Raw genomic sequence first — 16,526 nt, forward strand, 5'->3', positions numbered from 1 at the left:
GATGGAAGCCCAGAGAAGCAAGCAGCAAGCTGCAGCTACCGGATACTCGTGTGGATTTTCATGTCAGGAATTGTCACTGTCTGGTTTCTAGTCAGTGTGTGTGAGAATAGAGAAGTTTATAATAGGGGTGAGATTAGGAACTAATCGCATGCAAATGTGTCTTTTTTTGCTGCTCACTAGTGGGATTCTCATCTCACCATTCAAATTTTGATCGCGGAATTGTGTTTTTTCTCAATGTTGAAAATCTCATTTTTCCAATCTGACCATATATTCCCAACTGACTCATCACTGTTTACATCATTCTAGGAAAATTCTGCTCTGTGATGATTTAACAAATTTATTATTTGTGTTCCTTGTCTGCAATCCAGTGAGGAAATTGACTAAGCAGAACCCAGTGGGGCAGTAATCACCGGAATCTCCTTCAGCATCACAACCCTCTGAGATAAAAACAGAAATTGCTGGAGAAACTCTGCAGGTCAGGCTGTATCTATGAAGAGAAAGCAGGGTTAATATTTCAGGTCCTGTAATCCTTGTTCAGAACTGATTGCAGCTAGGAAAAGATTGGTATATATGTTGAAGATGGGGTGGGGGAGAGGGCAGGAGTAAATGATAGGTGGAAACAGAGCCCAAAGAGAGAGAGAAAACAGCAGTTGGGCAAAGGAATGAGTAATGGTCAGCCTGCTTCTTATGCATGGACAAGCATAATCGCTCCAACATTGATTGTAATGGCCAGGAACTCCAGTCCTATATCTTTGCAGCTCTTTATCTCTCTGTCCTTTTTATGATGCTCCTTAAAATATACCTCATGAACTGTTTCAGTAGTTAGCACTGCTGCCTCCCAGCATTAGGGACCCGGGTTCAATTCTAGCCTTAAGCGACTGCCTGTGTGGAGTTTGCACATTCTCCTCATGTCCATGTGGATTTCCTCTGGTTAGTTGGATTGGTCATGCTAACTGGACCATTGTTTCCAGGGATGTGCAGGTGAAGTAGATTAGCCATAGGAAATGAAGGATTACAACAATGGATTAGGGGGATGGGTCTGGATGGAATACCTTCTGGAGGATTAGTGTGGACTCATCGGGCTGAATGGCCTGCTACCACACTGTAGGAATTACATGATATGAACCAAGATTTTGGTCGGATGCCCTAATATTGTCTAATATGCCTTAGTATTACATCATTTTTTATAGTCCTGTGAAGTACCTTAGAATATTTTATTACATAAAAGGTATTATATAAATAATAGTTGCTGTTGAGACCTCTACAAATCATCAGCTCCAGTATAAATTTAATGTAAAACTTAAAAACATTTGGTGCTAAAGAGAACTTGAAATTTTACTCCCTGACAAAGAGAAGCAGACCAGCATCAAAAACCAAGCACACAAAACTCCTTCTGGTTTGATGAGATAAACAAATTGAACACGGCCTGGCTGCTGAGTGCACCAGAACCCAGTCCTCTCAGCCAGCAAAGAAAGATCATTCAAAGTTTATGAGAAATGAGTTCAGAATAATAAGCATAGTCTGCAAGACAAAGCCACCCAACAACTCAATGTTAATTATTATTGGAATGTTACAAAAAGTATTTATAATTGTGTATAATTATGAAACATGGGATTTATTCTGGCCATGTATTCAGCAGGTTCTTCTGAGATTGTGTGATACAGTCATCATCAAGCTGGCATGGGTTAAACTTCATCTTACCTCTAACCAGAGCTGTAATATGTTTGGGAAATCTGGATGCAAAAAAGTTGGAGAATTTTCAATGCTCAGCATGGACATTCTTCATTTTAACCAGAACAAAAGAAAAAACTCATCCTCCAACTTAAAATGTAACTAAACAGACAATTTTCTAATTTGAGACATCATCAGAATAATAACCAGTTGAGATTTCAACATTGAAAGCTCATGGAAATTCCCAAAACGTTTGAACTCAGTCATTCTTAACCAAACATGCTTCTTATTCCAATTGCGGAGATAATGGGGCCAATTTTGCCACAGCAGTCCTGCCACCAGCCAGTCTCACCATTCAACTTGAATATTTAGGTGCAAACTGCACAGTGTGTTCACATTATTAATTTCAATGGTAGGCAGCACACACTTCAACTTCTGAAACATGCTATTGTTCAATAATTTTGCTTGCCAATAGAACAGTCTTGTAAAATATACCACAATATACAATGCAGTGCACAAAATAATTAGACACTTACGTGCAGGATAATACTGGACTATTGTCATTGATGTTGGTGATGAACACTTTCACAATTCCAGTGATGAACAAACCATTTGTGTCCTCCACCTTCACTGACAACGAATAGCTTCAAATGATAAGATTTGCATTAGTTATACAGAAATGCTGTTAATAATCAAAGTAGAGCAATTGGCATTTCAGAATAGTGATTAATGTCTATTTCTACTTGCAGTGTTCTCTAGAGGTCTGAACTGAGACCTCAGCTTTATACCACTTATCTCAATAATGTAGACAAAAGAATAAAGTTGTGCATCCAAGTTTACACAGATATTTAATATACTGAGCAGATGGGAGCAAGAATTTACAAAAATACGTAGACATGCTGAGTGATTGGGAAATGCTATATTGGTTAGGAATCAATGTTAAGAATTGTAATGTAACTTTTGCTCCAAGAATTACAACAATAGTTTCTTAATGGTGGTAGATTAGCAATTGTAAAGGAGCAAACAGATTTGGGCATCCCAACAGACAATCCCAAAAAGATAGCTCATACTTTGAAAGTCATCAAAAAGTGTAATGAACCTGTCTTTTCAAATGGTAATTGAGTGGGGATCTGGTGAGGGTGCATCATGAAAATCAAAGTTCTGAAGGTCATCTCAGAATACTGGTGCCTCCAGAACAAAAAGTGCTAGCAGGGAGCAGGGAATGGGAAACCCTCTCGCAAACAATTACCAGACTGATAAACTCCTTAAGGAGATTGTTGGTGAGTCTTTTCAATGGATACCCGAGTTCATATTTTCTTTTGCCAAACCCCAACAATCTAGTGCATAACTGTCAGGCTTACTACAGGGTCAAAGAAGGTTTACAGAGTCATAGAATCATACAGTCATACAGCATGGAAACAGCCCCTTTGGTCCAACTCGTGCATGCTGACCAAGTTTCCCAAACTAAATTAGTCCCACTTGCCTGTGTTTGGCCCATAACCCACTGAACCTTTTCTACGCATGTACCTGTCCAAATTATTTTTAAATGTTTTAACTGTACCTGCATCTACCACTTCCTCTGCAAGTTCAGTCCACATACAAACCATCCTCTATGTAAAAAGATTGCTCCTCAGGTCCCTTTAACATCTTTCTCCTCTCACCTTAAAAATATACCCTCTAGTTTTGAACTCTCCTACACTTGGGAAAAGACCTTTGCTATTCACTTCATCCATAACCCTGGTTATTTCATAACCCTGTACAAGGTCACCCCTCAAACTTCTATGCTGTAGTGGAAGAAGTTCCACCTCTCCAGCCTTTCCTTATAACTCAAAGCCTCCAGTCCAGGCAACATCCTTATAAATCTTTCCTGAACCCTCTCCAATTTAATAATATCAAATGATTTTGATAGACAAAGTGGCCCCAGACAGATGCCCACCTTATTCCCTGTTTCTGGGAATTAATTGGCAAGTCCCAACATGACTACCATCTGCCTTTACTGCTGACACCAGGCAGACAGTTCCTGCCTCCTGATGGAATTTGTTGCCACTCGCTGGGCAGCAAATTTACCTCCTGACAGATTAGGGCCTTTAAATTTTAAAAATAACATTACAAGAGTAACCCTGTGTGGAAGACTGAACTGGACGTTTTTTTCCCTGACTTAATGTATTAGTCTGCTCGCCATCCAACTAAGGTTAGTTTCCAGGCTGTTGAAGCTAGAGAGCAATGGGTAGGAAATGTTCTGGACCAGAATGCTGTCAATAAATTGACACACTGGCTGCCTACACAAAATATATTGGCCAACATCCAGGATGTTGCCTGGACTAGAGGTTTTGAGTTATAAGGAGAGGCTGGAGAGGTGGAACTTCTTTCACTAGAGCATAGAAGTGTTAGGGGTGACCTTGTAGAGGGTTATGAAATAATGGGGGTTATAGATGCAGTGAATAGCAAAGGTCTTTTCCCAAGTGTAGGAGAGTTCAAAACTAGAGGGTATATTTTTAAGGTGAGAGGAGAAAGATGTTAAAGGGACCTGAGGAGCAATCTTTTTTGGATTTATCCCCTTATGCGAGTGAAAATCTTGCCCATTACTTCACTACATAAAATTTGATTAACCTGTGGGGTGTTTTCTGTACTCCTTTTTGTTTTAGATTTATAACATTTACAACATTTCTGCATCTGCTTCCCTTAACAATAACCTATTATATATTAAGTTGGGTAGGATAGGACATCGGAAATTTGCCCTTCACACTGTTTTCAATTTCACTTTATTAAATTTGAATTGTTATTTATTTTTCTCCTTGTTCCGCTTTGTGGAAATGAAACAAACTTGATTCAAATTGTTGGCTCAGTTCATTTTGCACTGAGCTACACAAAATGATCTTGTAAGCGAGTTACAAAACAGAGATGTCATTGATTTAAAGTCAAATAGAAAACAGGTAAAAACTTGAATCATTTTCACAGCTATTAATTTCAATTCTTGAATAAATGACAATACTTATACAAAGATAGAGAAATTAGAATGGAATTTGAGAAGACTTGTAGCTCGGGTTGTCAATGAGGTTGTTGATTTGTTACCAACCTACCAGCTTGGCAAACAAATCAACAACCTCAAATTAGAATGGAAACATTTCTAGCCTATGCACTAAGTGTGGGTGCAACCCTTTGTCTTTGTGACTGAGCTCACTCTAGCTCTTCTTAGTATCTCTATTGATTTCAGCATGCAATATCTCTGTCACATTATTCCATGAAACCATGAATTTAAATAGGCAGCTAATATTTAAAACCTATCTTTATGGGATGGGAAGCTCAACTGACAGGAGGTCAGAAAATAGACTCAGCTTATCTGTTGGTGGTCTATCACTTTTTCAGACAGAAGATTGTGGGTTAAAGATCCCACTCTGGGAGCTTCAGCGCATAATGTGGGTTAATACTTCACTGTAGTATTGGAAAAGTACTGCACTCTTAGTGCTCGTAGCTTATAGATATAACATTAAAGTAAGGTGTAATGGGCCTGTTCAGAAATGCGTAAGATTAGTTGCCACTAGTTCAAAACCAAGTAGGATTCTCCTTTCTCCCTGACTGCCATTCCTCTCTCTGCCAATAACTATACATCTCATTTAGTGTTTTTAAAGCCTTGCTGAATTAAAATTATCTGGTATATTTGCCACAAACAATGATGCATTTCAAAAGTAAACAACTGCTTTTACTTTGAGATGTCTGGTAGAAAAATGAATATAAATCCCTCTTTTTCTTTAGAAAAACAAATCAAAGTAAATCATATTAAATTATATTCAGTTTACCTTGTTGTATTTTCATAATCAAGAATATTGGCTACAGATATTGAACCAACGGGATTTATCTGAAAGTCTGACATGCCTGAGAGTGAATACTGTTGAAAAAAAAGTTAAAATTTGTGAAAGAAAGAAATTCTGAAAGACACACATTCAATTTCTTAATTAAAAATAAATCACAGATGGAAAGAAAATATGAGGGGTAGAAGGATCGAAAATAGGCAAGTAGAAGGTTGCTTTGGAGGGAGCTCTGTGCAAATATTGAGTGCAGGGGCATTTCTGTGGTATATACAGCTGTTCCTCGGTAGGAGCAGGGTTTTACTGTGTCTTAGTAGGATGCGCTCTTAGTGTTACTCTTGTTCTTCAGTGGAAGGATAGAGCTTGTAATAAAATCTGTGCTGTCCTTTCTGCATGGGGATTAGTTGCCTTCATGCTTCAGAGGGCATCAAGGTGCATTTGCCTTTTGCTTGGGGTATGGAATGGGGAGGAAATGACAGCATTTTTTACTTTAACACAAGAGTAACATCTGATTTCAATTCAGCATCTGGTCTTCAATTTTCTGATCTTTCTCCTGCTTGCACATCTCCTATTATTCTTTCCCAATATTTGCTACATTATTCTCACTTCTGGAGTTTCACATGATCGTTCTGTCACCTGAAATTACATCTAAGCTGTCAGGTGCTTGATTTGTTTCCTGAGAAGTTTGCTCAGATCTTTTCATTCTTGGTAATACCTATTTTCCCAAACTTTTATTAGTATGTGTTTTTATTATTCACGTACTTTATAGGATTGTTTTTCTATGGGTCATATTTAGCAATAGCTGGGTTTGCAACCTGTGCCCTTTTTTTCTGTGAGTTAATTTTCTTCCCAATTTTGATTACAGGGTTACTAATATGTTACTAATTCTGCCTGAGATCATGGTGATTCTTAAATAATATTTTTTTCTATTGCAATAATCCAGCGTGGAGTTGGTATTTATTACTATTGGGAGGATGTCATATAATTCTAGACAGTATCACATTGTGCTACAGCACCATCTACAGATGCAGTAACTTCTGAAACTCAAGACCAGTTCCCATTTTAATACATTAAGTCATTAAATACAGGAATTTCTGCTTGAAACAATTACAATTAGATTTAAATCTTTTTAAAAAATGACTTCCATAAACATCACAATCTAACATCAGTTGAAATGCCTAATACTTGTTTGTAAAATTATCTTGATATCAGGGTCCTGATCATGACTAGATAGTTCAATGGTAAGTGTTGCGATATTTTGCACTATTATCCAAGTCATAGCTTTGTAAAAAAAATTCCTACTTGTTCAGTTCTCATTTCAAAACCAAAAAGATTAAGTTGCCCTGCAGTCTTTTAGATTTCCTTTGTCCCTAAATCAGGAAGGAGGTAAGCAATTGTGAAATGATGTGACTGTTTGTTGCACTGTATTAGCCCATCAATTACTGCATACCTGAGACCCTTGGCTTGAATCATGGCAGGTCCGCTGTTTATACATATTCTCTTTCTGCTCAATGAAATAAGTTTAGATGCTTCCAGACCATTTCCTAGCAAATGCATTGATAGCTCAAAATAGTCCTGAACGTTGATCTATTTCAACAGCATCGCTCACACAGAGACAAAGTAGCTGAGGCGGTCAGGGAAGATATTCCATTTCTACAATAGACTATCTTCTACAATTGAGTAATGACAGGCAGACTAGCAGATCTGAGTACTAGATGTTGACACTTCCTTAAATTGGGAAACTGCTCCCTTCTTCAGTACTAGCAACCGTCACCTTAATAGGAAAAACATTTTTTAGCAAACAGTATTCTGTCTTACTGTTAATACATCATTTTTGTCTGGATCCTTTGCTGCAACTTTATATATTGGTGTGTTGACAGCAGTGTCTTCTGCAATGTAAACCTCAGCATCTGCAACATAGAATAAATTTCAAAGCTCAGGAACACACACTCTTCTCTGTTTAGGAGCACAGGGAAGATATCTCTTGTGTCACAAAATAATAAATAGGTTCTGTGCAAAATATGTTTATTATATCGATATATTGAGTGCAAGGAAGCCATCTTCAAGTGTCAGTTATGGTTTTCTGGTTTGTAAATGGTGGCTGGGAAATTCCCTGTGAAATATTAACAGGCAAATGCACAACCTGTACTTGTATAAAATTCTTTTGTCTGCTATTTAACAGAGATGTTAAATCTATTTACATTAAACAGGTCAATGTTTCCATTAAAACTGTGGACAAACTAATTTGATATAAATGTATGAAGTATCAAATTGGGTGAGTTGGTTAATATCCATGCTTTCCAGAGGTTTTGTTTAATGCACTGCTTAATGTGGAGTTGTTTTATAACTTTGTTCTAAAAAATTTCTCACTTCAAATAAGCTACGTACTGTAATATTTATGTAAATGACCAGGATAAAAATTCTCTATCTTTTCTGCCATTCCTCATTTCCACGTATAGGACTTCTTGTTCTACACATTATTCTCGGGTTGTGTTGATGGACGGATGAATTGCTCCCAGCCATTGTCAACACCACTTTGTAAAACGTTGCTAGGAAACACTAAAAAGCCATTGGCTGTAAATCACTGTCCTGTGTAGATGTTACATGACTTCCAGTTGATAATTTGATTAATAATCTGACCGTGGCACTTTTATGCTTTTTTGATATGTACTTTACAGGGTTAATGTGTGCAAATTTATAGTCGTGATAGAAGACTTTAGTAAATGGCTTACAGGATTGTTACAACCCTTTTCTGGACTGCATTTCCATTTAGCATCCTAAAATATTGTCCTCAAGGTGAACATTCAGGCATTTCTTTCTGTGAAATCTTTTACAGAGTTCAGTTAATTTTTGTTTTTATTTGATGAAATTAATGAAAAGTGCAGCAAATCATTACTTATAAATACATCTTGGCATCACAAAGCTTCTTGAGCCAGTCTTATTGGCTGCACATTTCATTGGTACAATGATAAATCACTGATTGAGCTGGTGTCACCTTTCCACTTCTGTTCATGTTATTTTGACAGGGGCAGGTTTTAAGCGATATCAAGCGAAGTTATGAGGAACAGGCTGGAAGGAATAAAATGGCTTCCACTTGTTCCTATGGTCTTATACTCAACTTATATAAAAATTCTGCTCTGAGCACAGCTCCAGAATTCACTTCTTAGTCAAAGTAGTCCAGTCTGGATGGCAATTTCTTCTGGTCAAATTTGTTGCAATGTCAAAAGTATAAGCATAAAGAATGACATGAATTCATTGCAATTGGCAAACACATTTAATTGAGAGTCTCAGATTGACATTCTCAATCATTTTTTAAAATATAACCTGGAAGAAATGGAAAGATATTCTTGCTTACATTTAGGACCCGCTAAATTCTCTTGGTAACTAGTATCATTATCGCAAACCATGGAATTGAAAATTTGAAATGGTTGGTAAATTGAACAGAGCTAAAATGAAACATTTTGCATGCAAGGACAAGCCTCTAGCTTACACTGGACCAGGCTGCATCTCAGATCTGTTCACTCATTCTGCGAGCATGAACTCATTTAGCACTTACCTAGATGCTCACAGCATTCCTGCTTTGCATTTTTTTTTTGCATTTTGTTCCCTGAGCCACAGTTTTAAAGATCACATTTCCATGTTGCTACTCAGTGCAGACACAAAAGCCAGGCAGTTTGTCATTGCTGGTCTACAGTTATCCATCCAGGGATGGACATCTGTTATACAGCATGCTGCTGCCTTAATCTCACAGCTGTACCATGTGCAAGCAGCTTACACAGCAAACGCACATCCATGTGTAACAAGCAAATAGCATGCCTTAAAGTCTAAAGGAAGTGGTCCTCAGTGAAGTCCAGGGAAACACCTGTTGGTCACGTGGTCCTGGCACATTAGGGCAAGGGAAGCCTATGATATCAGTCTTGAGGCTTGGACAAGGTCATTTGGCCACTCTGGGCAATCAGGGTCAGCATCCTTTCCTTTTAGGTGGGTGACGGTGAGTACTTCTGGCTAAAATGAGTGGAAAAAATAGGTTTGCATCAGACAAGACGTCTGCCATAGGGGCATGGTAGGTAGATGGCGAGATGTGTTTGGGATGACTGCACGTGAAAATTTGCTAGACCTCACTGAGAGAAACCCTCCTTGAAATTGAACAAAAATTACACTTAGCTAAATTATCACAAGAGTCAACCTTATAGATGAACACATTAACAGCACTGAAAAATTGTACTCATGCAAAATATCATTTTGGGTTGATATGAATTAAGTTCCTACAACAAAATATCTGCCCTAAATTTGCAGCATCCTGCAGTAATCTTGCATCTGTAGTGCATGTCATTAAAATGGAAAGAAATTCCAAGAAATTATGATTTCAATGAGTTAAACTATTATTAACAAGGCAACATCATTTCTTGAGCCTTCTGCACTAGGTCACAGAGATCCTTGCCAAAAAGGTTGGATACCTAATTGTTGTATCTCCTTCCCATAAAATCAGAGGTGAGATTGAGTTTACTGAAATAACATCAGTGATCAACACAACCACTTAGGCCTTCACAGAATGGTGCTGGAAGGCTCAGAACCAGTATTCAATCACTGAGCAGGTTGCCTGAGGGTTAAATTTGTTCTAGAAACTTAATTGGAATCTCAATTAAGCAATGAAATAAACATTTTGACAGGCAGACATGATCTGGTTTTCTGCCAACTACTATTTTTCTAATATAATTTATTAAACTGCTGTGCTGATGGGGTTTGTGGATCGCAAGCGCAGAGAAATATGGCTGGAAATTACAGACAGTTCACAAAATAATCCTCTGCGTATGAATGTATTCTTCATATGATTTATATATTTATACGGTTTTAATAAAAACTCAATGAAATTAATCCAGCCTCACTGTTCAGTCCATACAGACTGCAACTTATCCATATGTTATCTGGTCAGAGTCATTGCTCCAAAGTACATCTCTGTTAAAAAACCTGTTGCTTCATTGCATGTCAGGTCATGGTCCCTCTGTTTGTGTATCAGAAATTAGAAACCTCACACCCAATCGGCTATTGTGTTGTTTGCACTGTATTTTAATCACTTGCAGTGTAAATATTCCATTGTGACGTCAGGCATCACAACCAATTAAGTTAAAGCATTCTTCATCGACATTAGTACTGCAATGAATTCCAAGCCATTGTAACATATACCTTTTTAAACTGGCTTCCTTTGCTAGTTGAGACAGATTTACTATATGTACTTCAAAATAGATATGTACCTTTTTTAGCCAAAGTTCCCAGAAAGACAGGCGGCTCATTTACATCAAGGATCTTTATTATGATGGTCTGAGAAGCAGAGCTATCCTTTTCAGCTTTAACAAGCAGTTGAAGTGTGTATCGTGTAGTGGTTTCAAAATCCAGCTTTGGACTGTTGGTTGTCACTAACTATTAAAAAGCAAAAGTACAGCAACAAAAAATAAATCAGTGTATAATGCTGAAGGATCAATTAAGTAGCTATTTTGCCAGTAATACTTACAGAGTCATTCCTTCTGAATAGTTAACTCAATTTGGTAAATCTCTGACTTTCAGTTTATCCTCTCTCTTCCTCTAAAGCTCCATGGCTTCATTCTCTGACTCTCAATTCCAATTCTTCAATTCTTTGATCCTCAGGTTAGAATATTTTCATGTTGACTCAGACAGGAATTGAGGCACAATGGCAAAATAATGGCTGCCAAGAGGCACAGCCAGAAATCCCAAATCTGTTTTTGTCATCTGCCACATTCCTGAGGTTGGGAGAGTGAACAAGCTTTGATCAGTCCCACCCCTATTAACAACTTCATTATTTTCTGTGGGAAACTCATTAACAGGCCGTCTCCCAAATATTTTCTGATCTGTGCAATACATCCAGTGTTTAGCAGCTGTCAGGATTTATACCAATTGCGTGGAGGCAAGTAAGAACTTTAGAAGAAATGCAATTTATTAAGCATTTTCGATTGCTTTAATGTTTTCAATTTAGACATCTGTGAAATATCTGGAATTAACAGTCTAATGATGGCCATGAATCCATTGCCAATTGTCAGAAAAACCCATCTGGTTCACTAATGTCCTATAGGGGAGGAAACTGCTATCCTTACCTGGTCTGGCCTACATGTGACTCCAGACCCACAGCAATGTGGTTGACTCTTAGGGACGGGCAATAAATGCTGCCTAGCCAACAACGCCCTCATCCCATGAATGAATAAAGAAAAAAAAATTGCCGTTTTGAGGTCAAATTGTTTATCCGGGGAATTTATGGGCTCTTGAAAATAATTAATCCATTTTTTATAGTATGACTTGTGAGTTTGTATTTTCACAAAGTCAATAATGGATGGAAGATAGGGAATGGAGATTGGAGGATAAGGGAAAGGGTTGGGTGGGGAATAGTTTGGGTGGGAGGCCTGGGTGGGTGAGAGGGGTGGGGAGCAAAAAATTGAAATGTTTTAACAGACATTTGAAATACTTCTAAAATTCTTTCAAATTAATTTAAATGTAATTTGAGGCCTTCCCAATAGAGCTCAATGTTTGAAGTTTATCCATAGGAAGATCCAGGCTTGTGTATGTAAGAATGGAAGAAAACGTTTCAACTTGCCCACTCTAGAATTATCCCACCTCCAATTCCACCTCAGGTTTGCCCCATTACCCCCAGGATCCACATTCTGGCCAATTATGACCATTAGGTCATAATTAGTCCCCAGCAATCTGAAGATAGAATTGGGAGCATGACTTGCACTCAGCCCTGAATCCCAATTCCTCACTTCCAAAGGAAAATTGGGCCATCAGTCTCAGTTTTCCTACTCTCTGACTTTGTGTTACTCTGTACACTCTCTAATGATTAATCTCAATCCCTACATTATCTAGCCCTCATGGAGGTAAACATTTCAAACCACTGAAAGCTGGGAGGTCTACTGGAATAGGAAACTCCTTATGGGTTTTCCCACTCTGAAATCAGCCTAACTGATTGGCTTGGCTTCCAGCCAGGCAGGGAATGCTGGAGAAGAGGTATTACTATCAGACAGATTCAGACACCAATCTGGGGATAAGAGTTCTGACCATGGGGGCTGGAATAACATTTCCTGATCTCAGGGAAGGATTCAGTTCTTGATCCCATGGGATCTGGTCAGAGGCTTTGTGTTGTTGTGTTGCACTAAATGATTCAAACAACTCGATACTGCTCCCTAAGGACTGAATCTCACTCTGTGAAGTTCATTGGTGGAAGTGGAAGTCAGTAAATTGAACTAAGTTTGGTTTTGATTTTATTCAAAACTTTTCTATATTGGTGTGTATTGTATAAAATGTCAAAATTGTAATGAAAACCTTAGATTTAATTCATTTTTACAGGATACACCAGTCATCTCTCTCAAATGAGAAAGCTGCCCTATGGTGGTGGGACTAATGTGATTTTACCTTTACCTATTTGTTGGATCAATGTAGTTACTTCGTGTTTCTTGTTGTGATCAATACTGTAGAAACACTACATACGCATTTATTGTTTAAACCTTCCTTTCCTTTAAATCTTGCAGTTCTCTTTAATATTTAAGTTATGTCATTTTGAGCTATAGAAAGAGGCTGAATAGGCTGGGGCTTTTTCCCCTGGAGTGTTGGAGGCTGAAGGGTGACCTTACAGAGGTTTATAAAATCATGAGGGACATGGATAGGGAAAACAGACAAGATCTTTTTCCCGAGTTGGGGAGTCCAAAACTATAGGGCATAGGTTTAAGGTGAGAGGGGAAAGATTTAAAAGGGACTCAAGGGGCAACTTTTTCACATAGAGGGTGGTGCATGCATGGAATGAGCTGCCAAAGGAAGTGGTGGAGGTTGGTACAATTACAATATTTAAAAGGTAATTGGATGAGTGTATGAATAGGAAAGGTTTAGAGGGATATCAGCCAAATATTTGAAAATAGGACTAGATTTATATAGGATATCTGGTCGGCATGGACAAGTCGGATTGAAGGGTCTGTTTCAATGCTGTACATCTCTATGACTCTATTTGCGTCACTATAAAACAGAAGTATCTTATCTGGCTCTTGGTAATAGTGATACGCAACTTAGATCAATGCAATAATATTTCCAAACTGTGAGGAAATGTCATGTGATCACAAGTCCAGGAATACATCAAACCAGAGTTCACAAATCTAAATAACCAGGAACCAGAATGACACTGAGCAAACTGGGAACCAGACTGAGACTGAAAAAACTGTGGAAATTAGAAACTTCAACAATCCTGTAGTATTTGCTCAAAGCATCTCTATGGAAGCAGAACACTGTGCTAAATATGGTTTTATCTCTCAGATTATATTTAAAAGTTCAAATTTGTAAGTAATAATAATTCAGACAAATTACTAAAAAGATACATTAACAAATTTTATATTCTTAAGAATTTGCTTTTTAAGAGGCTACACAGTTTTATGCATTAGATTCTGCAATTTTATAAAATAATCTGCACACAGGAACCCTACAAATGACGTGCTTTAAAACTTACATCCCACATATTTGTTGCATTTGGAATTATATCAAATGGATATTTAGCAGGATCAGCATTAATGATTACTGGACCACCAACTAATTTATTGCCTGCAGGCACAGCAACTGTAATTGTAGTGAGTAGATGATGGATTTTTGCATCTTCTTGAAGATTGAGATTCAATGGGTTCACACCAGAAATAGTTGGTGCACAATGAGTACCTAGATGAAGGAAACAGTTGTGTTATTTCAAGTTTCAAAGGGAGTATAATATTTTTCAGTGTTAGCAACTTAATTTTAAAAATGTTTCTTTTTCACTAATTTCAGGAATTTGGATTAGGATTACTGATCATGTATTGGGTAATTGGGTTAGGATGACAGAGAAGAAAAGACACTAAACAGCAGTTGTGTGAGTGAGGAGGTAGAGTGTCAGCTGGGCAAGGTGGGAGGGTGGCAGAGGGTGAAGCAGGGAGGTGGCAGAAGGCTCAGGGTAGGGTGACAAGTGGTTATGGGTTAAGAGAACAATTGGTTGTGTGAGGAAATAGGATGGCAGATGAGTGGAAAAATAAGGTGGCAAATGGATGGATAGGATCTAAGGATCAGCAGTTGCCAGGGAGTTAGTTGTGTGGTGGTGGGATGTGGGATATAGGTCATGATATGAACATGGGGACAGGAATTGTGCATTCAGTCCCTCAAGCCTGCTCCACCATTCAATGAGCTCTAGCTGATCTGTGGCCTAACTCCATATACCTGCCTTATACCTACAATCCTTTATACATTTTCTTAACAAAATCTTATCTATCTACAGGTTTAAAATTAACAATCAATCCAGCCTCCATTGCTATTTGTGGAAGAGAGTTCCAACATCTACTACCCTTTGCTGTAGGACTGCTTCCTAACATGAATGGTATGGCCCTAATTCTAGAATCCCCAACCAGAGGAAATAGTTAATCTTTATCCAATCTGTCTTTTATTGATAATATCTTAAACACATAGATCAAATCACCCCTTAACCTAACTTCTAGAGAAAACAGGCCTAACTTGTGTAATCTCTCCTCATAATGTAACCCTGAAGTCCAAGTATCATCAGGCACTTGAGGGGATATTTTGGAGGGTGGAGTGTAGTTGGATCAAGTTGATGAGTTGTCCAGTCAGGTCAGGGTAGTAAGGTGCTGGGAGCCAAGTCAGGCTCAGAGGCTTACCTGTGTGGGGAAAGTCAGCTTGGGCGAGCAGTTAGGCGGGGTCAGTGGGTAGTCAAGGAGTCGGGAGATAGTTCGGTCAGAGGTTCGTCGGGGAGGAAGCAGTAAGCAGGAGGTCATGGGTTTGTCAGTTCAGGCAGGAATCAGGCTGTGTTCAGTACAGAGTCAGGGAGGTTATTATTATAGTTACCCAGAAGTTAGACATGGACTTTGTCCATCTAAACTTTCCTGAGTACCTATGTGGTAAGTGAGTCAGAAACTTCCAAAGCTCCCGACTCTAACTCAAAGTTGGAGACAGAGGATAATTGCCCATGGGATTTTTAAAAAATTTCCAGGCAATTTCCACTATCCATGCATTGAGACTACTATGTGGTCTCGATGCACATCTTTGGGGACATGCCCAGTCTCCAACCATCAGGAGACTAGAAGATCTCTTCCATTATTACCAATTTCCTAATAATATATTTGAATTATTTCATAAGCATATCATTACAGTAAACAATTAGTATACAGCTTTCACCAGGAGAGCAACTGAAATGTATTGTTAAACTTATTGCAACAGCAACTAGAGTTAAAGCAAGGGAATGAAGTTATTAAAACCCTTCATAAATTGTAAGAAGTAACTGTCCCTTTTCTGTTGCTTGAAATATAATGTCCTATTACTAAAGACACTTTAAAATCTTTATATTATTTAACCATTTTAATAATTATTACTGATATATGTATGGTGCTCCATATATGTTCCATTGGTTAATTTTTAAAATGAGTGAAATATTGTCTTAGGTCGTTATAAATGCTAACCTGTCAATGATTTGAATAGAAAGAAGATAGACAAAGTTTTCCACATTTTCTTCAAAGTGTGCAGGATAGAGCAGCGTATGATTTTTGCTCGTGAAGTTTGTAGTTTCTCTCCTACGAGGACGCAAGATTGATGCCTTTGTTTGGAATTCAAAACTTAAGTCGTCTCTAGGTGTCCAACACAAACATTGACTGGTTACACCTCCAAAACCATAGAGTGACATTTGTGGAAAGCAGGAATTCAATCACGGATTTATTATACCTACCTTGTTTGTGTTCAGTCTAAACGTAATTCAATCAGCGTGTTAAGAAATGTGATATTCCAGATCGCAGCATTTTCCCTGCTCCCAACCATATTCGAATGTCTGATTTATGCACAACATGTCTGTTACAGCTTTTCCCCAACCTACCTGAAGAGAGCACGTGACACGGTCAGAAAAGATCACTAGAATAAAAAGGTATGGACACCAGAGTAATTGAGGTGCAAACAGATTTCCTGATTGGGAATCATTGACATGGTAGTGCGGAAAGTGGTTGGATTTTATGGAGCCTGCAAGAACAGGGAATATGATAAGCA

General features: G+C 38.2%; 2 protein-coding genes across 6 annotated transcripts in view; one reads left to right on the forward strand and one right to left on the reverse strand.

Moving 5' to 3' along the window:
• The window catches only part of LOC109932143 (cadherin-related family member 3-like), a 250,849-nt gene extending 234,792 nt beyond the window's left edge, over positions 1 to 16,057 (reverse strand). Inside the window, exons 1-6 of one of the 2 annotated variants that reach the window (XM_048606631.1) lie at positions 15,953 to 16,057; positions 13,972 to 14,174; positions 10,730 to 10,895; positions 7,296 to 7,387; positions 5,469 to 5,557; positions 2,208 to 2,315 (exon numbers count right to left, since the gene is read on the reverse strand). In XM_048606631.1, the coding sequence (XP_048462588.1) occupies positions 2,208 to 2,315; positions 5,469 to 5,557; positions 7,296 to 7,387; positions 10,730 to 10,895; positions 13,972 to 14,174; positions 15,953 to 15,998 (704 nt within the window). In that variant the 5' untranslated portion in view covers positions 15,999 to 16,057. The remainder of the gene's footprint in view (positions 1 to 2,207; positions 2,316 to 5,468; positions 5,558 to 7,295; positions 7,388 to 10,729; positions 10,896 to 13,971; positions 14,175 to 15,952) is intronic. The other variant, XM_048606632.1, reaches the window with a different exon arrangement.
• The window catches only part of LOC109916945 (ataxin-7), a 164,902-nt gene that overhangs the window by 67,728 nt on the left and 80,648 nt on the right, over positions 1 to 16,526 (forward strand). The window lies entirely within an intron of this gene.

The sequence above is a fragment of the Rhincodon typus genome, chromosome 16, assembly GCF_021869965.1.
Source record: "Rhincodon typus isolate 14 chromosome 16, sRhiTyp1.1, whole genome shotgun sequence".
Taxonomy (NCBI): Eukaryota; Metazoa; Chordata; class Chondrichthyes; order Orectolobiformes; family Rhincodontidae; genus Rhincodon; species Rhincodon typus.